This window comes from Oncorhynchus keta, chromosome 19 (genome assembly GCF_023373465.1).
Source record: "Oncorhynchus keta strain PuntledgeMale-10-30-2019 chromosome 19, Oket_V2, whole genome shotgun sequence".
Classification (NCBI taxonomy): domain Eukaryota; kingdom Metazoa; phylum Chordata; class Actinopteri; order Salmoniformes; family Salmonidae; genus Oncorhynchus; species Oncorhynchus keta.
The window spans coordinates 87,388,115-87,411,215 of record NC_068439.1 but is presented as its reverse complement, the minus strand read 5'-3'; the positions used below and the strand labels follow the sequence as shown (position 1 = coordinate 87,411,215).

Below are 23,101 nucleotides of genomic sequence, written 5' to 3'. Positions count from 1 at the left end.
ACAAATTCTTATTTACACTGACGGCCTAACCCGGACAACGCCGGGCCAATTGTGCGCAATTGATTGTCTCCCAATCAACAGCCGGTTGTGATACAGTTTGAAATCGAACCAGTGTCTGTAGTGATACCTCTAGCAATGAGATGCAGTGTCTTAGACCTCTACGCCACTCGGGAGCCCTAATAGTGTGTGATCATATACCAACATTTTTTTTAAACATATTTTCAAAATGTTCTGAAAACAACAACATTGGCAGTGCAATTCAACTACTGCCAATATATTTTGGACCTATAGCTTATTTTATAAACATCATTTCTAGTAGGTTAATGTTGCATACGTTTGTGTTTTTAAGTCATGGTTTAAAGAAAACATATGAACTGTAGATCTTGGCTTGCTTTTGGACTCAGAATAGGTTGGTGACTACTGGTGTAGATGATTGTTCAAAGCAGTTTTCATACCTTTATTCTCGTGCCTTTGAATGGGTTCTGTACGTCAAATAGCCTGCAGGCTCGATGCTTTCAATTTGTCACAACGGCCCAAGTGAAGCAACTGAAGTCTTGGCCTGACTTTTACAGAAATGAAATACTTTTAATGTAGAAAACATCTGGGAGGATTATTGTCGCAGTTTTGTTTATTTTTGTAATGATAGATTGCTTGAATTTTAATCGGGCTTATATAATTTCACACGAAGAATTCGGTCTGGTGTTTTGACACGGACACTGACAAGAACATTTCCTAAGACCTTGTCATCAAAAATCCCCCTTGCGCGTTCAGTCAGACGTGGTTTTCCAGCTGCAGACGGTTTTATTTTGAGGTTCGGAGGCGCCCTCCTATCCAACCGAAGTCTGTAGTGGAGAGAAGTTTAGCAACTCAGCGCGCTGAGAGAAGCGAGTCCCATTTTCCGTTGGCAGGAGAGCTGAAGCTCACTATCCGTGCCGAACAGAGCGGAGCAAACAGACAGAGTCAGTCCGGTGGAGGGGACAGGAGAGCAGAGGAGAACTGGCTTGGTGGTCTTGACTCTTTCCCGTGCTCGCTGGCTGTCTGCTAACCCATAGTCTGTTGTGATGCGCATTCCCGTAGATCCCAGTGCCACGCGGAGGTTTAGCCCGCCGTCCAGTAGCCTCCAGCCGCTCCCGGCCAAGATGAACGAGCTCAACACGCCGTCCGGGACCGGTCAGCAGGACAGCACGGTGCCAAGGCTGCGCCTGCAGGAGAACCGCAGCATGGCAGAGATCATAGCGGACCACCCGGCCGAGCTGGTCCGGACTGACAGCCCCAACTTCCTCTGCTCTGTCCTGCCCTCTCACTGGCGCTGCAACAAGACGCTGCCCGTCGCCTTCAAAGTAAATACCACTCTCTTCTAGTACTGTATACGTTGTAATGAATAGAACACTTTCTTTAGGCAGCTGTATTCGTTCTATTGAATATTGAGAGAAAAGGTCTGACTGAATTCCTCTTGGCGTTTGGGTCAAACACGTGTATTTATATTTGTATAAAATATTATTACACTGCCCTTAAATGCGCATTACAAATTATGAGCTTGAATTTCCGTTTCTGCCAGAATTTTTGTCTATAGCAGGTCTGCACAATTTACCGTTGTAGTATTTCAGCAAATTAGAGTTAGAGACATAAAGACGTACCGTGCGTCTTTCAGGATATATAATTAACAGAGCATGTGATTTGTTTAAAGTTTATAATTGGGAGCAGAGAGGCGCAGAACAAAAACATGACGGATACGTTTCATTAACATGTTGGAAACCTTAATTCATATGACACATCTCTGTTATTGTCTCTGTATGGGAGACAGACGGACAGACAGGCTGGTGGAGGGGACATTAGAATCATGCCGTCGTGTCTCTCACCGCCATTAGATATTATTTCCTAATTGTACTTGTTGAAATAATTATATTGCTCTCTATTCAAATTAACTTAGAAAATGGGGGACATTTGACCATTGTTCTATTACATGTTGTTACTCTTAATTGTAATGTAATTCGACACCATGAAATGCATGTAGCTTCCATAATATTACCAGTCGCCGACACTAAATAAACCATACGTTTGATAGAAGACCTATATGTTTTCCCTCGCAATTCTAAAACGTCATCTATTGGTTGGAAAGTTATATAAATTAATATGGATGTTGATTTGTAGGCCTAATGCATCACAGACATGGCAGGGAGCACCAGTTCTATTACCTTCCATTAAAACAATTCATAGTTGATTTTTGATGTGTACATTTTTAATTTATTTTATTGTGCTTATGTGTTTATATTTTTTCCTTTTGACATATTGATAACGGCAATCAAATGCCGATATCCGCAACCGCTGAACGCTGTTCAATAAAGGCCTTTCAATATAATACTAATATAATTAAAACTGACAGAAGATGAATCTAATCTGTATATTAAATCTGTATATTAAATATATATATTAAGTGTTATTACAGAGATCTTACGGCCCTGTCATACTACCCAATCATTAGGTGTTTCTAATAAACCTTTGTAGTGTTGGTACTCTACGTTCTAATTGGACCACTTCTCGTGTTATTACACGGAGTTGTTTAGTTGTAGTTCCACCGTTGATATGCAACGTGTTAAGCTGTAGTCATGGTGTCAGATAAAGGATCTGTCCTCCAGCTATCTGGGGACTCAACACGATAAAGGAATGACTCTCTCCCTCTACAGAATGGATTCACTTACATGTCTTGTGTTTTTAAGAGATTCTGAATTTTCTCACAGTAAATTAACATCATTTTTTGGGGATTCATATTTCTAGAACTGAACCTCAGGAATACGTTTTTAGTGAGAAGGTCTCAGCCGCAGCAACTTATTTCTACGAAGTTCAGGTCCTCGTGGAAATATATAACACATGGTCTTATGGAAATATATAACACATGGTCTAATGGAAATATATAACACATGGTCTAATGGAAATATATAACACATGGTCTAATGGAAATATATAACACATGGAAATATATAACACACGGTCTAATGGAAATATATAACACACGGTCTAATGGAAATATATAACACATGGTCTTATGGAAATATATAACACATGGTCTAATGGAAATATATAACACATGGTCTTATGGAAATATATAACACATGGTCTAATGGAAATATATAACACATGGTCTAATGGAAATATATTACACATGGAAATATATAACACACGGTCTAATGGAAATATATAACAAATACGGTCTAATGGAAATATATAACACATGGTCTAATGGAAATATATAACACATGGTCTAATGGAAATATATAACACATGGAAATATATAACACATGGTCTTATGGAAATATATAACACATGGTCTAATGGAAATATATAACACACGGTCTAATGGAAATATATAACACACGGTCTAATGGAAATATATAACACATGGTCTTATGGAAATATATAACACATGGAAATATATAACACATGGTCTAATGGAAATATATTACACATGGAAATATATAACACACGGTCTAATGGAAATATATAACACACGGTCTAATGGAAATATATAACACATGGTCTAATGGAAATATATAACACATGGTCTTATGGAAATATATAACACATGGAAATATATAACACATGGTCTAATGGAAATATATAACACATGGAAATATATAACACATGGTCTAATGGAAATATATAACACATGGTCTAATGGAAATATATAACACATGGAAATATATAACACATGGTCTAATGGAAATATATAACACATGGTCTAATGGAAATATATAACACATGGAAATATATAACACATGGTCTAATGGAAATATAGAACACATGGTCTAATGGAAATATAGAACACATGGAAATATATAACACATGGTCTAATGGAAATATATAACACATGGTCTAATGGAAATATATAACACATGGTCTAATGGAAATATATAACACATGGTCTAATGGAAATATATAACACATGGAAATATATAACACACGGTCTAATGGAAATATATAACACACGGTCTAATGGAAATATATAACACATGGTCTAATGGAAATATATAACACATGGTCTAATGGAAATATATAACACATGGTCTAATGGAAATATATAACACATGGTCTAATGGAAATATATAACACATGGTCTAATGGAAATATATAACACATGGTCTAATGGAAATATATAACACATGGTCTAATGGAAATATAGAACACATGGTCTAATGGAAATATATTACACATGGAAATATATAACACATGGTCTAATGGAAATATATAACACATGGAAATATATAACACATGGTCTAATGGAAATATATAACACATGGTCTAATGGAAATATATAACACATGGTCTTATGGAAATATATAACACATGGTCTTATGGAAATATATAACACATGGTCTAATGGAAATATATAACACATGGTCTAATGGAAATATATAACACATGGTCTAATGGAAATATATAACACATGGTCTAATGGAAATATATAACACATGGTCTAATGGAAATATATAACACATGGTCTAATGGAAATATATAACACATGGTCTAATGGAAATATATAACACACGGTCTAATGGAAATATATAACACATGGAAATATATTACACATGGTCTAATGGAAATATATAACACATGGAAATATATAACACATGGTCTAATGGAAATATATAACACATGGAAATATATAACACATGGTCTAATGGAAATATATAACACATGGAAATATATAACACATGGTCTAATGGAAATATATTACACATGGTCTAATGGAAATATATAACACATGGTCTTATGGAAATATATAACACATGGAATTATGGAAATATATAACACATGGTCTAATGGAAATATATAACACATGGAATTATGGAAATATATAACACATGGAAATATAAAACACATGGAAATATATAACACATGGAATTATGGAAATATATAACACATGGAATTATGGAAATATATAACACATGGAATTATGGACATATATAACACATGGAATTATGGAAATATATAACACATGGAATTATGGAAATATATAACACATGGTCTAATGGAAATATATAACACATGGTCTAATGGAAATATATAACACATGGAATTATATAACACATGGAATTATGGAAATATATAACACATGGAATTATGGAAATATATAACACATGGTCTAATGGAAATATATAACACATGGAATTATGGAAATATATAACACATGGAATTATATAACACATGGAAATATATAACACACGGTCTAATGGAAATATATAACACATGGAATTATATAACACATGGAAATATATAACACACGGTCTAATGGAAATATATAACACATGGTCTAATGGAAATATATAACACATGGAAATATATAACACATGGTCTAATGGAAATATATAACACATGGAAATATATAACACATGGTCTAATGGAAATATATAACACATGGAATTATGGAAATATATAACACATGGAATTATATAACACATGGAAATATATAACACACGGTCTAATGGAAATATATAACACATGGAATTATATAACACATGGAAATATATAACACACGGTCTAATGGAAATATATAACACATGGTCTAATGGAAATATATAACACATGGAAATATATAACACATGGTCTTATGGAAATATATAACACATGGAATTATATAACACATGGAAATATATAACACATGGTCTAATGGAAATATATAAACACATGGAAATATATAACACATGGTCTAATGGAAATATATAACACATGGAATTAATGGAAATATATAACACATGGAATTATATAACACATGGAAATATATAACACACGGTCTAATGGAAATATATAACACATGGAAATATATAACACATGGTCTAATGGAAATATATAACACATGGAAATATATAACACACGGTCTAATGGAAATATATAACACATGGAAATATATAACACATGGTCTAATGGAAATATATAACACATGGAATTATGGAAATATATAACACACGGTCTAATGGAAATATATAACACATGGAAATATATAACACATGGTCTTATGGAAATATATAACACATGGAATTATGGAAATATATAACACATGGAATTATGGAAATATATAACACATGGTCTAATGGAAATATATAACACATGGTCTAATGGAAATATATAACACATGGTCTTATGGAAATATATAACACATGGTCTAATGGAAATATATAACACATGGTCTAATGGAAATATATAACACATGGTCTAATGGAAATATATAACACATGGTCTAATGGAAATATATAACACATGGTCTAATGGAAATATATAACACATGGTCTTATGGAAATATATAACACATGGTCTTATGGAAATATATAACACATGGTCTTATGGAAATATATAACACATGGCCTAATGGAAATATATAACACATGGTCTAATGGAAATATATAACACATGGAAATATATAACACATGGTCTTATGGAAATATATAACACATGGTCTAATGGAAATATATAACACATGGTCTAATGGAAATATATAACACATGGTCTTATGGAAATATATAACACATGGAAATATATAACACATGGTCTAATGGAAATATATTACACATGGTCTAATGGAAATATATAACACATGGAAATATATAACACACGGTCTAATGGAAATATATAACACATGGTCTAATGGAAATATATAACACATGGAAATATATAACACATGGTCTAATGGAAATATATAACACATGGTCTAATGGAAATATATAACACATGGTCTAATGGAAATATATAACACATGGTCTTATGGAAATATATAACACATGGCCTAATGGAAATATATAACACATGGTCTAATGGAAATATATAACACATGGAAATATATAACACATGGTCTTATGGAAATATATAACACATGGTCTAATGGAAATATATAACACATGGTCTAATGGAAATATATAACACATGGTCTTATGGAAATATATAACACATGGAAATATATAACACATGGTCTAATGGAAATATATTACACATGGTCTAATGGAAATATATAACACATGGAAATATATAACACACGGTCTAATGGAAATATATAACACACGGTCTAATGGAAATATATAACACATGGAAATATATAACACATGGTCTAATGGAAATATATAACACATGGTCTAATGGAAATATATAACACATGGTCTAATGGAAATATATAACACATGGTCTAATGGAAATATATAACACATGGTCTAATGGAAATATATTACACATGGTCTAATGGAAATATATAACACATGGTCTAATGGAAATATATAACACACGGTCTAATGGAAATATATTACACATGGTCTAATGGAAATATATAACACATGGAATTATGGAAATATATTACACATGGTCTTATGGAAATATATAACACACGGTCTAATGGTGTCACATTCTGACCTTAGTTCTTTTGTTATGTCTTTGTTTTAGTATGGTCAGGGCGTGAGTTGGGTGGGTTGTCTATGTTCCTTTTTCTATGTTGCGGTTTTGTGTTTGGCCTGGTATGGTTCTCAATCAGAGGCAGGTGTCGTTAGTTGTCTCTGATTGAGACTCATACTTAGGGAGCCTTTTCCCACCTGTGTTTTGTGTTTATTTTCTGTTCTGTGTTTTGCTTCACCGTACAGGAATGTTCGTTTTGTCGTTTTATTGATTTTGTTCAGTGTTCAGTATTCTTATTAAAATAATATGGACACTAACCACGCTGCACATTGGTCCTCCTCTTCTTCCACCCACGACGAGCGTTACACATGGAAATATATAACACATGATATTATGGAAATATATAACACAGGGAAATATATAACACAGGGAAATATATAACACATGGAAATATATAACACAGGGAAATATATAACACATGGAAATATATAACACAGGGAAATATATAACACAGGGAAATATATAACACAGGGAAATATATAACACATGATATTATGGAAATATATAACACAGGGAAATATATAACACAGGGAAATATATAACACATGGAAATATATAACACAGGGAAATATATAACACATGGAAATATATAACACAGGGAAATATATAACACAGGGAAATATATAACACAGGGAAATATATAACACAGGGAAATATATAACACATGGAAATATATAACACATGATATTATGGAAATATATAACACAGGGAAATATATAACACATGGAAATATATAACAAAGGGAAATATATAACACAGGGAAATATATAACACAGGGAAATATATAACACATGGAAATATATAACACAGGGAAATATATAACACATGGAAATATATAACACATGGAAATATATAACACAGGGAAATATATAACACAGGGAAATATATAACACATGGAAATATATAACACATGGAAATATATAACACATGGAAATATATAACACAGGGAAATATATAACACATGGAAATATATAACACATGGTCATAGTTCCTGCCAAGGCAGCAGCTACTCTTCCTGGGGTTTGTTATGGATCCCCATTAGTTCCTGCCAAGGCAGCAGCTACTCTTCCTGGGGTTTATTATGGATCCCCATTAGTTCCTGTCAAGGCAGCAGTTACTCTTCCTGGGGTTTATTATGGATCCCCATTAGTTCCTGTCAAGGCAGCAGCTACTCTTCCTGGGGTTTATTATGGATCCCCATTAGTTCCTGCCAAGGCAGCAGCTACTCTTCCTGGGGTTTATTATGGATCCCCATTAGTTCCTGCCAAGGCAGCAGCTACTCTTCCTGGGGTTTGTTATGGATCCCCATTAGTTCCTGCCAAGGCAGCAGCTACTCTTCCTGGGGTTTATTATGGATCCCCATTAGTTCCTGCCAAGGCAGCAGCTACTCTTCCTGGGGTTTATTATGGATCCCCATTAGTTCCTGTCAAGGCATCAGCTACTCTTCCTGGGGTTTATTATGGATCCCCATTAGTTCCTGTCAAGGCAGCAGCTACTCTTCCTGGGGTTTGTTATGGATCCCCATTAGTTCCTGCCAAGGCAGCAGCTACTCTTCCTGGGGTTTATTATGGATCCCCATTAGTTCCTGTCAAGGCAGCAGTTACTCTTCCTGGGGTTTATTATGGATCCCCATTAGTTCCTGTCAATGCAGCAGCTACTCTTCCTGGGGTTTATTATGGATCCCCATTACTTCCTGCCAAGGCAGCAGCTACTCTTCCTGGCATTTATTATGGATCCCCATTAGTTCCTGCAGCAGCTACTCTTCCTGTGGTTTATTATGGATCCCCATTAGTTCCTATCAAGGCAGCAGCTACTCTTCCTGGGGTTTATTATGGATCCCCATTAGTTCCTGTCAAGGCAGCAGCTACTCTTCCTGGGGTTTATTATGGATCCCCATTAGTTCCTGCCAAGGCAGCAGCTACTCTTCCTGGGGTTTATTATGGATCCCCATTAGTTCCTATCAAGGCAGCAGCTACTCTTCCTGGGGTTTATTATGGATCCCCATTAGTTCCTGTCAAGGCAGCAGCTACTCTTCCTGGCGTTTATTTTGGATCCCCATTAGTTCCTGCCAAGGCAGCAGCTACTCTTCCTGTGGTTTATTATGGATCCCCATTAGTTCCTGCCAAGGCAGCAGCTACTCTTCCTGGGGTTTATTATGGATCCCCATTAGTTCCTGCAGCAGCTATTCTTCCTGGGGTTTATTATGGATCCCCATTAGTTCCTGCCAAGGCAGCAGCTACTCTTCCTGGCGTTTATTATGGATCCCCATTAGTTCCTGCCAAGGCAGCAGCTATTCTTCCTGGGGTTTATTATGGATCCCCATTAGTTCCTGCAGCAGCTACTCTTCCTGGGGTCCAGCAACATTAAGGCGGTTACACATATAACATTACCATACATTCATAACAGATTTCACAACATATTAAAATGTATTTATTTAGCCCTTCTTACATCAGCTGATATATCAAAGTGCTGTACAGAACCCAGCCTAAAACCCCAAACAAATCGAATCAAATCAAATTGTATTTGTCACATACACATGGTTAGCAGATGTTAATGCGAGTGTAGCGAAATGCTTGTGCTTCTAGTTCCGACAATGCAGTAATAACCAACAAGTAATCTAACTAACAATTCCAAAACTACTGTCTTATACACAGTGTAAGGAGATAAAGAATATGTACATAAGGATATATGAATGAGTGATGGTACAGAGCAGCATAGGCAAGATACAGTAGATGGTATCGAGTACAGTATATACATATGAGATGAGTATGTAAACAAAGTGGCATAGTTTAAAGTGGCTAGTGATACATGTATTACATAAGGATGCAGTAGATGATATAGAGTACAGTATATACGTATAAATATGAGATGAATAATGTAGGGTAAGTAACATTATATAAGGTAGCATTGTTTAAAGTGGCTAGTGATATATTTACATAATTTCCCATCAATTCCCATTATTAAAGTGGCTGGAGTTGAGTCAGTGTCAGTGTGTTGGCAGCGGCCACTCAATGTTAGTGGTGGCTGTTTAACAGTCTGATGGCCTTGAGATAGAAGCTGTTTTTCAGTCTCTCGGTCCCAGCTTTGATGCACCTGTACTGACCTCGCCTTCTGGATGATAGCGGGGTGAACAGGCAGTGGCTCGGGTGGTTAATGTCCTTGATGATCTTTATGGCCTTCCTGTAACATCGGGTGGTGTAGGTGTCCTGGAGGGCAGGTAGTTTGCCCCCGGTGATGCGTTGTGCAGACCTCACTACCCTCTGGAGAGCCTTACGGTTGAGGGCGGAGCAGTTGCCATACCAGGCGGTGATACAGCCCGCCAGGATGCTCTCGATTGTGCATCTGTAGAAGTTTGTGAGTGCTTTTGGTGACAAGCCGAATTTCTTCAGCCTCCTGAGGTTGAAGAGGCGCTGCTGCGCCTTCTTCACGACGCTGTCAGTGTGAGTGGACCAATTCAGTTTGTCTGTGATGTGTATGCCGAGGAACTTAAAACTTGGTACCCTCTCCACTACTGTTCCATCGATGTGGATAGGGGGTTGTTCCCTCTGCTGTTTCCTGAAGTCCACAATCATCTCCTTAGTTTTGTTGACGTTGAGTGTGAGGTTATTTTCCTGACACCACACTCCGAGGGCCCTCACCTCCTCCCTGTAGGACGTCTCGTCGTTGTTGGTAATCAAACATACCACTGTTGTGTCGTCCGCAAACTTGATGATTGAGTTGGAGGCGTGCGTGGCCACGCAGTCGTGGGTGAACAGGGAGTACAGGAGAGGGCTCAGAATGCACCCTTGTGGGGCCCCAGTGTTGAGGATCAGCGGGGTGGAGATGTTGTTGCCTACCCTCACCACCTGGGGGCGGCCCGTCAGGAAGTCCAGTACCCAGTTGCACAGGGCGGGGTCGAGACCCAGGGTCTCGAGCTTGATGAAGAGCTTGGAGGGTACTATGGTGTTGAATGCCGAGCTGTAGTCGATGAACAGCATTCTCACATAGGTATTCCTCTTGTCCAGATGGGTTAGGGCAGTGTGCAGTGTGGTTGATATAGCATCGTCTGTGGACCTATTTGGGCGGTAAGCAAATTGGAGTGGGTCTAGGGTGTCAGGTAGGGTGGAGGTGATATGGTCCTTGACTAGTCTCTCAAAGCACTTCATGATGACGGAAGTGAGTGCTACGGGGCGGTAGTCATTTAGCTCAGTTACCTTAGCTTTCTTGGGAACAGGAACAATGGTGGCCCTCTTGAAGCATGTGGGAACAGCAGACTGGTATAGGGATTGATTGAATATGTCTGTAAACACACCGGCCAGCTGGTCTGCGCATGCTCTGAGGGCGCGGCTGGGGATGCCGTCTGGGCCTGCAGCCTTGCGAGGGTTAACACGTTTAAATGTCTTACTCACCTCGACTGCAGTGAAGGAGAGCCCGCATGCTTTCGTTGCAGGCCGTGTCAGTGGCACTGTATTGTCCTCAAAGCGGGCAAAAAAGTTATTTAGTCTGCCTGGGAGCAAGACATCCTGGTCCGTGACTGGGCTGGATTTCTTCCTGTAGTCCGTGATTGACTGTAGATTGAATTGAGATTCTACTTTGTCTCTGTACTGACGCTTAGCTTGTTTGATAGCCTTGCGGAGGGAATAGCTGCACTGTTTGTATTCGGTCATGTTACCAGACACCTTGCCCTGATTAAAAGCAGTGGTTCGCGCTTTCAGTTTCACGCGAATGCTGCCATCAATCCAGCAAGCAATGCAGGTGTAGAAGCACGGTGGCTTGGAAAAACTCCCTAGAAAGGCCAAAACCTAGGAAGCATCCTAGAGTGGAACCAGGCTATGAGGGTATTAAGTGTGTGCCCTCTGGCCTCTACTCTACTACCACATATCTTCAACCAGAATCCATGTGTACATGCATGTATAGTGTGTATGTTATCGTGTGTATAGTGTGTATGTTATTGTGTGTATAGTGTGTATGTTATTGTGTGTATAGTGTGTATGTTATTGTGTGTATAGTGCATATGTTATTGTGTGTATAGTGTGTATGTTATCGTGTGTATAGTGTGTATGTTATTGTGTGTATAGTGTGTATGTTATTGTGTGTATAGTGCGTATGTTATTGTGTGTATAGTGTGTATGTTATCGTGTGTATAGTGCGTATGTTATCGTGTGTATAGTGTGTATGTTATTGTGTGTATAGTGTGTATGTTATTGTGTGTATAGTGTGTATGTTATCGTGTGTATAGTGTGTATGTTATCGTGTATATAGTGTGTATGTTATCGTGTGTATAGTGCGTATGTTATCGTGTGTATAGTGTGTATGTTATTGTGTGTATAGTATGTATGTTATTGTGTGTATAGTGTGTATGTTATTGTGTGTATAGTGCGTATGTTATCGTGTGTATAGTGTGTATGTTATTGTGTGTATAGTGTGTATGTTATCGTGTGTATAGTGTGTATGTTATCGTGTGTATAGTGTGTATGTTATCGTGTGTATAGTGGGTATGTTATCGTGTGTATAGTGGGTATGTTATCGTGTGTATAGTGTGTATGTTATTGTGTGTATAGTGTGTATGTTATTGTGTGTATAGTGTGTATGTTATTGTGTGTATAGTGTGTATGTTATTGTGTGTATAGTGCGTATGTTATCGTGTGTATAGTGTGTATGTTATTGTGTGTATAGTGTGTATGTTATTGTGTGTATAGTGTGTATGTTATCGTGTGTATAGTGTGTATGTTATTGTGTGTATAGTGTGTATGTTATCGTGTGTATAGTGGGTATGTTATCGTGTGTATAGTGTGTATGTTATTGTGTGTATAGTGTGTATGTTATTGTGTGTATAGTGTGTATGTTATTGTGTGTATAGTGTGTATGTTATTGTGTGTATAGTGTGTATGTTATCGTGTGTATAGTGTGTATGTTATTGTGTGTATAGTGTGTATGTTATTGTGTGTATAGTGCGTATGTTATTGTGTGTATAGTGTGTATGTTATTGTGTGTATAGTGCGTATGTTATTGTGTGTATAGTGTGTATGTTATTGTGTGTATAGTGTGTATGTTATTGTTATGTTATCGTGTGTATAGTGTGTATGTTATTGTGTGTATAGTGTGTATGTTATTGTGTGTATAGTGTGTATGTTATCATGTGTGTGTGTATGTTATTGTGTGTATAGTGTGTATGTTATTGTGTGTATAGTGTGTATGTTATTGTGTGTGTGTGTATGTTATTGTGTGTGTGTGTATGTTATCATGTGTGTGTGTATGTTATTGTGTGTATAGTGTGTATGTTATCGTGTGTATAGTGTGTATGTTATTGTGTGTATAGTGTGTATGTTATTGTGTGTGTAGTGTGTTATGTTATAGTGCGTGTTATTGTGTGTATAGTGTGTATGTTATTGTGTGTATAGTGTGTATGTTATTGTGTGTATAGTGTGTATGTTATTGTGTGTATAGTGCGTATGTTATTGTGTGTGTGTATGCATGTGTCTGTGCATATGTTTGTGTCTCTTCACAATCCCTGCTGTTCCATAAGGTGTATTTTTATCTGTTTTTTTAATCTAATTTTAGTGAATCTGCCTGTTAGTTTATTAGGGTTGGCCATAAAACAGGAATGTCTTGCAACCCAACGATTGCATGTCCAAATCTCATTATTGACAACTTTACCATTTTATCAACTTTGCAACTGCTTACTACTTTTAACAACATCTCCTCTTAACCCACTTACTACTTTTAGCTACTAACTACTTAGCATATTAGCTAACCTAGTGAAATAAATAACATATGAAATGTAACAAATCAAACAGAATGGAGTGTCTTGGCTTTACATACAGAATGATAGGAAATGCTCTGAGACTGTGTTGAGAAGGAAGTAAGTCTAGTTTGTCTTCCATTTTAGCTGGGTGCTGACCATTTAATAGTGTCAGTAATGATCAAATGGCTGAGGTGGTTTGAATAGGGTTGAACAATACCGGAAAACCTGCAAGGAATTTCACAAAATTAGGTCTGAAGTTGATTTGAGTCCGTTCTCCTCCTCCTCTCGCCTCCTTCACTCTCTTCATCAATCCATCCTCCTCCTCCTCCTCCTCCTCCTCCTCCTCCTCCTCCTCCTCCTCCTCCTCCTCATCCTTCCCAGGTTGTGGCATTGGGAGAGGTGACTGATGGGACGGTCGTCACGGTGATGGCAGGGAACGATGAGAACTACTCGGCGGAGTTGCGGAACGCATCTGGGGTGCTGAAGAACCAGGTGGCTCGCTTCAACGACCTGCGCTTCGTGGGCCGCAGTGGACGGGGTCAGTGTCTATGTTACCTAGATCAGTATCTATGTCTCTTTATCTATGTTATTATGGCCCGAGCTTCTTAGGAGGCAGATCGTTTCAAACTGAATTTGAAATTGGGTTTTTATTTGGATCATGGTGACATTAATTCTGATCTGTGTTGGATCACGGTGACATTAATTCTGATCTGTGTTGGATCACGGTGACATTAATTCTGATCTGTGTTGGATCACGGTGACATTAATTCTGATCTGTGTTGGATCACGGTGACATTAATTCTGATCTGTGTTGGATCACGGTGACATTAATTCTGATCTGTGTTGGATCACGGTGACATTAATTCTGATCTGTGTTGGATCACGGTGACATTAATTCTGATCTGTGTTGGATCACGGTGACATTAATTCCATGCCTCTGCCAGTATTTCCATGCCTCTGTTCCCCTCTGGGTATAGGGCACCCTTCAGCAGGAAAAACAAAAGGCTAATGTTCCTATTGACTCCATAAGGCCAGCAGGCTAATGTTCCTATCGACTGCATAGGGCCAGCAGGCGAATGTTCCTATCGACTGCATAGGGCCAGCAGGCTAATGTTCCTATCGACTCCATAAGGCCAGCAGGCTAATGTTCCTATCGACTCCATAAGGCCAGCAGGCTAATGTTCCTATCGACTCCATAAGGCCAGCAGGCTAATGTTCCTATCGACTCCATAAGGCCAGCAGGGCCAGACAGGCCAGCAGGCGAATGTTCCTGTTCCTATCCACTCCATAAGGCCAGCAGGCGAAGACCAGCAGGCTAATGTTCCTATCGACCAGCAGGCCATAAGGCCAGCAGGCTAATGTTCCTATCCACTCAGTAAGGCCAGCAGGCTAATGTTCCTATCGACTCCATAAGGCCAGCAGGCTAATGTTCCTATCGACTCCATAAGGCCAGCAGGCTAATGTTCCTATAGACTCAGTAAGACCAGCAGGCTAATGTTCCTATCGACTCCATAAGGCCAGCAGGCTAATGTTCCTATCCACTCAGTAAGACCAGCAGGCTAATGTTCCTATCGACTCCATAAGGCCAGCAGGCTAGTGTTCCTATAGACTCCGTAAGGCCAGCAGGCTAATGTTCCTATCGACTCCATAAGGCCAGCAGGCTAATGTTCCTATCGACTCCATAAGGCCAGCAGGCTAATGTTCCTATCGACTGCATAAGGCCAGCAGGCTAATGTTCCTATCGACTGCATAGGGCCAGCAGGCTAATGTTCCTATCGACTCCATAGGGCCAGCAGGCTAATGTTCCTATCGACTCCATAAGGCCAGCAGGCTAATGTTCCTATCGACTCCATAAGGCCAGCAGGCTAATGTTCCTATCGACTGCATAGGGCCAGCAGGCGAATGTTCCTATCGACTGCATAGGGCCAGCAGGCGAATGTTCCTATCGACTCCATAAGGCCAGCAGGCTAATGTTCCTATCGACTGCATAAGGCCAGCAGGCTAATGTTCCTATCGACTCCATAAGGCCAGCAGGCTAATGTTCCTATCGACTCCATAAGGCCAGCAGGCGAATGTTCCTATCGACTCCATAAGGCCAGCAGGCTAATGTTCCTATCGACTCCATAAGGCCAGCAGGCTAATGTTCCTATCGACTCCATAAGGCCAGCAGGCTAATGTTCCTATCGACTCCATAAGGCCAGCAGGCTAATGTTCCTATGTTCCTAAGGCCAGCAGGCGAATGTTCGATCGACTCCATAAGGCCAGCAGGCTAATGTTCCTATCGACTAAGGCCAGCAGGCTAAGGCCAGCAGGCCAGCAGGCTAATGTTCCTATCGACTCCATAAGGCCAGCAGGCTAATGTTCCTATCGACTCAGTAAGGCCAGCAGGCTAATGTTCCTATCGACTCAGTAAGGCCAGCAGGCTGTTCCTAATGTAAGGCCAGCAGGCTAATGTTCCTATCGACTCCATAAGGCCAGCAGGCTAATGTTCCTATCGACTCCATAAGGCCAGCAGGCTAATGTTCCTATCGACTCAGTAAGGCCAGCAGGCTAGTCTGTTTTTTGTCATGTTTTTTCTTTATTTATTATAATTATTATCTTATTTGTATTTTTTATTATTGGTATGTAACTGTTATGAACGTTTTATTGTCAATTTTTGGTTGTGTATTTAAACGCCACTTTAAATGTGTACATGACACTGCAACAACATTTCCCCATGGGGACGATAAAGTCAGGAAGTAAATGTGTACATGACACTGCAACAACATTTCCCCATGGGGACGATAAAGTCAGGAAGTAAATGTGTACATGACACTGCAACAACATTTCCCCATGGGGACGATAAAGTCAGGAAGTAAATGTGTACATGACACTGCAACAACATTTCCTCATGGGGACAATAAAGTCAGGAAGTAAATGTGTACATGACACTGCAACAACATTTCCCCAAGGGGACAATAAAGTCAGGAAGTAAATGTGTACATGACACTGCAACAACATTTCCCCATGGGGACGATAAAGTCAGGAAGTAAATGTGTACATGACACTGCAACAACATTTCCCCATGGAGACAATAAAGTCAGGAAGTAAATGTGTACATGACACTGCAACAACATTTCCCCATGGGGACGATAAAGTCAGGAAGTAAATGTGTACATGACACTGCAACAACATTTCCCCATGGAGACAATAAAGTCAGGAAGTAAATGTGTACATGACACTGCAACAACATTTCCCCAAGGGGACAATAAAGTCAGGAAGTAAATGTGTACATGACACTGCAACAACATTTCCCCATGGGGACGATAAAGTCAGGAAGTAAATGTGTACATGACACTGCAACAACATTTCCCCATGGAGACAATAAAGTCAGGAAGTAAATGTGTACATGACACTGCATCAACATTTCCCCATGGGGACGATAAAGTCAGGAAGTAAATGTGTACATGACACTGCAACAACATTTCCTCATGGGGACAATAAAGTCAGGAAGTAAATGTGTACATGACACTGCAACAACATTTCCCCAAGGGGACAATAAAGTCAGGAAGTAAATGTGTACATGACACTGCAACAACATTTCCCCATGGAGACAATAAAGTCAGGAAGTAAATGTGTACATGACACTGCAACAACATTTCCCCATGGAGACAATAAAGTCAGGAAGTAAATGTGTACATGACACTGCATCAACATTTCCCCATGGGGACGATAAAGTCAGGAAGTAAATGTGTACATGACACTGCAACAACATTTCCCCATGGGGATGATAAAGTCAGGAAGTAAATGTGTACATGACACTGCAACAACATTTCCCCATGGGGATGATAAAGTCAGGAAGTAAATGTGTACATGACACTGCAACAACATTTCCCCATGGGGACGATAAAGTCAGGAAGTAAATGTGTACATGACACTGCAACAACATTTCCCCATTGGGACAATAAAGTCAGGAAGTAAATGTGTACATGACACTGCAACAACATTTCCCCATGGGGACGATAAAGTCAGGAAGTCAGGAAGTAAATGTGTACATGACACTGCAACAACATTTCCCCATGGGGACGATAAAGTCAGGAAGTAAATGTGTACATGACACTGCAACAACATTTCCCCATGGAGACGATAAAGTCAGGAAGTAAATGTGTACATGACACTGCAACAACATTTCCCCATGGAGACAATAAAGTCAGGAAGTAAATGTGTACATGACACTGCAACAACATTTCCCCATGGGGACGATAAAGTCAGGAAGTAAATGTGTACATGACACTGCAACAACATTTCCCCAAGGGGACAATAAAGTCAGGAAGTAAATGTGTACATGACACTGCAACAACATTTCCCCATGGAGACAATAAAGTCAGGAAGTAAATGTGTACATGACACTGCAACAACATTTCCCCATGGGGACGATAAAGTCAGGAAGTAAATGTGTACATGACACTGCAACAACATTTCCCCATGGGGACAATAAAGTCAGGAAGTAAATGTGTACATGACACTGCAACAACATTTCCCCATGGGGACGATAAAGTCAGGAAGTAAATGTGTACATGACACTGCAACAACATTTCCCCATGGGGACGATAAAGTCAGGAAGTAAATGTGTACATGACACTGCAACAACATTTCCCCATGGAGACAATTTCTTCCCAGAATGGGACTTCCTATGTGTGAAATGTACGGCCTGGACGTTCTGGCGCCCCAGGCGAGACAAAAAATTGCCACACCGCTCCTTTCCCTGCTAAACTAGCACAGTGTATGTATAGCAGGGATCTGCAATAGGTTTGGCCGCGGGCCAATTCTTTCCTCAGCCAATAGTCGGCAGAATAGAACACAATAGCAGCCCATTCATATGCCTATGCTTCAAATGAAACAGCATGTTCAACACACCTGGTTAGTAGGTTATATAATCACTTTAATATGGAGGTTAATGTCTATACCATATCCTAATATTTTAAACTGATAAAATCCACCAATGTCTCTATTAAATTAGTTTGTAATATTGATTTGTGCGGCTGATTGCGGAAAAACAGCTTACATTAAAGAGAAAATGTTGCTCTGAAAAGAATCTACAAAGAAAAGTGTATAATGAAAGTAGTTTCAGTTTAGACTGAGAAATAGGCCTCCTTACCATTCTCCCAATGTCAAACCACGGTGTCTGCAACCAAATGGTGGCTGTTTGCAAATAAATATTACACACATTAACCTTATTATAATATTCATATATTAAATTATAACTTTAGTTAAATAATATCATAAATATTTCAATTAATATATAATATTATATTGTAATTGTAATTAAATAATATAAATATTATCCTAATTATTCTAAGCATGGCACTTTCTAAAGTGACCTTTGATCCCAGAGGACTCGAACCAAAGTAATTAATAGGAACAGAATAGCAGAGTCCGATTTTTAATCTCCTCGAAGGCCGCAGCTCATCTTCAGCAGGTCATGGAGAGGAATCAATATATCCTCATATGCATCAGATGCGTATTTTTTTTATGGGCGATTGTTAAACAATGTTTCATATTACCTGGATCATTTTTATATATTTAATATACAGCTAACAATCTTTTGCCCTTTTCGTTAACAGAGGGTATGACTCAATCTGAGCCCTGGTGTTAATCAAATCCACCAAGCCCTTCCACAGAGGTGTATAAGAAGGGCATGGTGACGGTATTATTTTAGTTTTTATAGGAAGAAATAGGCTCCAACAATGTCCTCTGATGTAGTGAAGGCAAATTTAAAAAAGAAGACAATTGTTGAAATGAAGTCAGCACCATTTGCTGTCCACGGTCTCCAGTTTACGGTCTCCAGTTTACGGTCTCCAGTTTACAGTCTCCAGTTTACGGTCTCCAGTTTACGGTCTCCAGTTTACGGTCTCCAGTTTACGGTCTCCAGTTTACAGTCTCCAGTTTACGGTCTCCAGTTTACAGTCTCCAGTTTACAGTCTCCAGTTTATGGGCTACAGAAAAACGTCATAGAGTACTTCTTTTCCTACCGTAGGGTACATAACGTCTGTTAAATTCATTTGTTAAATTAATTTTGCTCTGGGGAGGCGCCCTGGGGAGGCGCCCTGGGGAGGCGCCCTGGGGAGGCGCCCCAGGGAGGCGCCCTGGGGAGGCGCCCTGGTGAGGCACGCTGGGGAGGCGCCCTGGGACGGCGCGCTGGGGAGGCACCCTGGGGAGGCGCCCTGGGGAGGTGCCCTGGGGAGGCGCCCTAGGGGGGCGCGCCGGGGAGGCGCCCTGGGGAGGCGCCCCGGGGAGGTGCGCTGGGGAGGCGCCCTTGGGAGGCGCCCCGTGGAGGCGCCCTGGGGAGGCGCCCTGGGGAGGCGCCCTGAGGAGAGGCGCTGGGGAGGCGCCCTGGGGAGGCGCGCTGGGGAGGCGCGCTGGGGAGGCGCCCTGGGGAGGCGCCCTGGTGAGGCACGCTGGGGAGGCGCCCTGGGGAAGCGCGCTGGGGAGGCGCCCTGGGGAGGCGCCCCGGGGAGGTGCGCTGGGGAGGCGCCCTTGGGAGGCGCCCTGGGGAGGTGCGCTGGGGAGGCGCCCTGGGGAGGCGCCCCGTGGAGGCGCCCTGGGGAGGCGCCCTGGGGAGGCGCCCCGGGGAGGCGCCCTGGGGAGGCGCGCTGGGGAGGCGCCCTGGGGAGGCGCCCTGGGGAGGCGACCTGGTGAGGCACGCTGGGGAGGCGCCCTGGGGAGGCACGCTAGGGAGGCACCCTGGGGAGGCGCCCTGGGGAGGCGCCCTGGGGAGGCGTCCTGAGGAGGCGCCCTGGGGAGGCGCCCTGGGGAGGCGCGCTGGGGAGGCGCCCTGGGACGGCGTGCTGGGGAGGCACCCTGGGGAGGCGCCCTGGGGAGGCACCCTGGGGAGGCGCGCTGGGGAGGCGCCCTGGGGAGGCGCCCCGTGTTTTGTTCAGTCTAATATTAACCTTCCCTTTAAGGGCTTTCTGTATAGTTGTCTAATGTTGGTGGGGCATATTAACCTTCCCTTTAAGGGCTTTCTGTATAGTTGTCTAATGTTGGTGGGGCATATTAACCTTCCCTTTAAGGGCTTTCTGTATAGTTGTCTAATGTTGGTGGGGCGTATTAACCTTCCCTTTAAGGGCTTTCTGTATAGTTGTCTAATGTTGGTGGGGCGTATTAACCTTCCCTTTAAGGGCTTTCTGTATCGTTGTCTAATGTTGGTGGGGCATATTAACCTTCCCTTTAAGGGCTTTCTGTATAGTTGTCTAATGTTGGTGGGGCGTATTAACCTTCCCTTTAAGGGCTTTCTGTATAGTTGTCTAATGTTGGTGGGGCGTATTAACCTTCCCTTTAAGGGCTTTCTGTATAGTTGTCTAATGTTGGTGGGGCGTATTAACCTTCCCTTTAAGGGCTTTCTGTATAGTTGTCTAATGTTGGTGGGGCGTATTAACCTTCCCTTTAAGGGCTTTCTGTATAGTTGTCTAATGTTGGTGGGGCGTATTAACCTTCCCTTTAAGGGCTTTCTGTATCGTTGTCTAATGTTGGTGGGGCATATTAACCTTCCCTTTAAGGGCTTTCTGTATAGTTGTCTAATGTTGGTGGGGCGTATTAACCTTCCCTTTAAGGGCTTTCTGTATAGTTGTCTAATGTTGGTGGGGCGTATTAACCTTCCCTTTAAGGGCTTTCTGTATAGTTGTCTAATGTTGGTGGGGCATATTAACCTTCCCTTTAAGGGCTTTCTGTATAGTTGTCTAATGTTGGTGGGGCGTATTAACCTTCCCTTTAAGGGCTTTCTGTATAGTTGTCTAATGTTGGTGGGGCGTATTAACCTTCCCTTTAAGGGCTTTCTGTATCGTTGTCTAATGTTGGTGGGGCGTATTAACCTTCCCTTTAAGGGCTTTCTGTATAGTTGTCTAATGTTGGTGGGGCGTATTAACCTTCCCTTTAAGGGCTTTCTGTATAGTTGTCTAATGTTGGTGGGGCGTATTAACCTTCCCTTTAAGGGCTTTCTGTATAGTTGTCTAATGTTGGTGGGGCATATTAACCTTCCCTTTAAGGGCTTTCTGTATAGTTGTCTAATGTTGGTGGGGCGTATTAACCTTCCCTTTAAGGGCTTTCTGTATAGTTGTCTAATGTTGGTGGGGCGTATTAACCTTCCCTTTAAGGGATTTCTGTATCGTTGTCTAATGTTGGTGGGGCATATTAACCTTCCCTTTAAGGGCTTTCTGTATAGTTGTCTAATGTTGGTGGGGCGTATTAACCTTCCCTTTAAGGGCTTTCTGTATAGTTGTCTAATGTTGGTGGGGCGTATTAACCTTCCCTTTAAGGGCTTTCTGTATAGTTGTCTAATGTTGGTGGGGCGTATTAACCTTCCCTTTAAGGGCTTTCTGTATAGTTGTCTAATGTTGGTGGGGCGTATTAACCTTCCCTTTAAGGGCTTTCTGTATAGTTGTCTAATGTTGGTGGGGCGTATTAACCTTCCCTTTAAGGGCTTTCTGTATAGTTGTCTAATGTTGGTGGGGCGTATTAACCTTCCCTTTAAGGGCTTTCTGTATAGTTGTCTAATGTTGGTGGGGCGTATTAACCTTCCCTTTAAGGGCTTTCTGTATAGTTGTCTAATGTTGGTGGGGCGTATTAACCTTCCCTTTAAGAGCTTTCTGTATAGTTGTCTAATGTTGGTGGGGCGTATTAACCTTCCCTTTAAGAGCTTTCTGTATAGTTGTCTAATGTTGGTGGGGCGTATTAACCTTCCCTTTAAGGGCTTTCTGTATAGTTGTCTAATGTTGGTGGGGCGTATTAATCTTCCCTTTAAGGGCTTTCTGTATAGTTGTCTAATGTTGGTGGGGCGTATTAACCATCCCTTTAAGGGCTTTCTGTATCGTTGTCTAATGTTGGTGGGGCGTATTAACCTTCCCTTTAAGGGCTTTCAGTATAGTTGTCTAATGTTGGTGGGGCGTATTAACCTTCCCTTTAAGAGCTTTC

At 40.7% G+C, this 23,101-nt stretch overlaps 1 protein-coding gene across 1 annotated transcript in view; it reads left to right on the top strand.

The window, feature by feature from the left end:
- Positions 1-366: 366 nt before the first annotated feature.
- Positions 367-23,101, top strand: part of LOC118383487 (runt-related transcription factor 2-like) — a 123,392-nt gene continuing 100,657 nt past the window's right edge. Inside the window, exons 1-2 of the mRNA XM_052471744.1 lie at positions 367-1,340; positions 14,534-14,690. Of these exons, the coding sequence (XP_052327704.1) occupies positions 1,062-1,340; positions 14,534-14,690 (436 nt within the window). The 5' untranslated portion in view covers positions 367-1,061. The remainder of the gene's footprint in view (positions 1,341-14,533; positions 14,691-23,101) is intronic.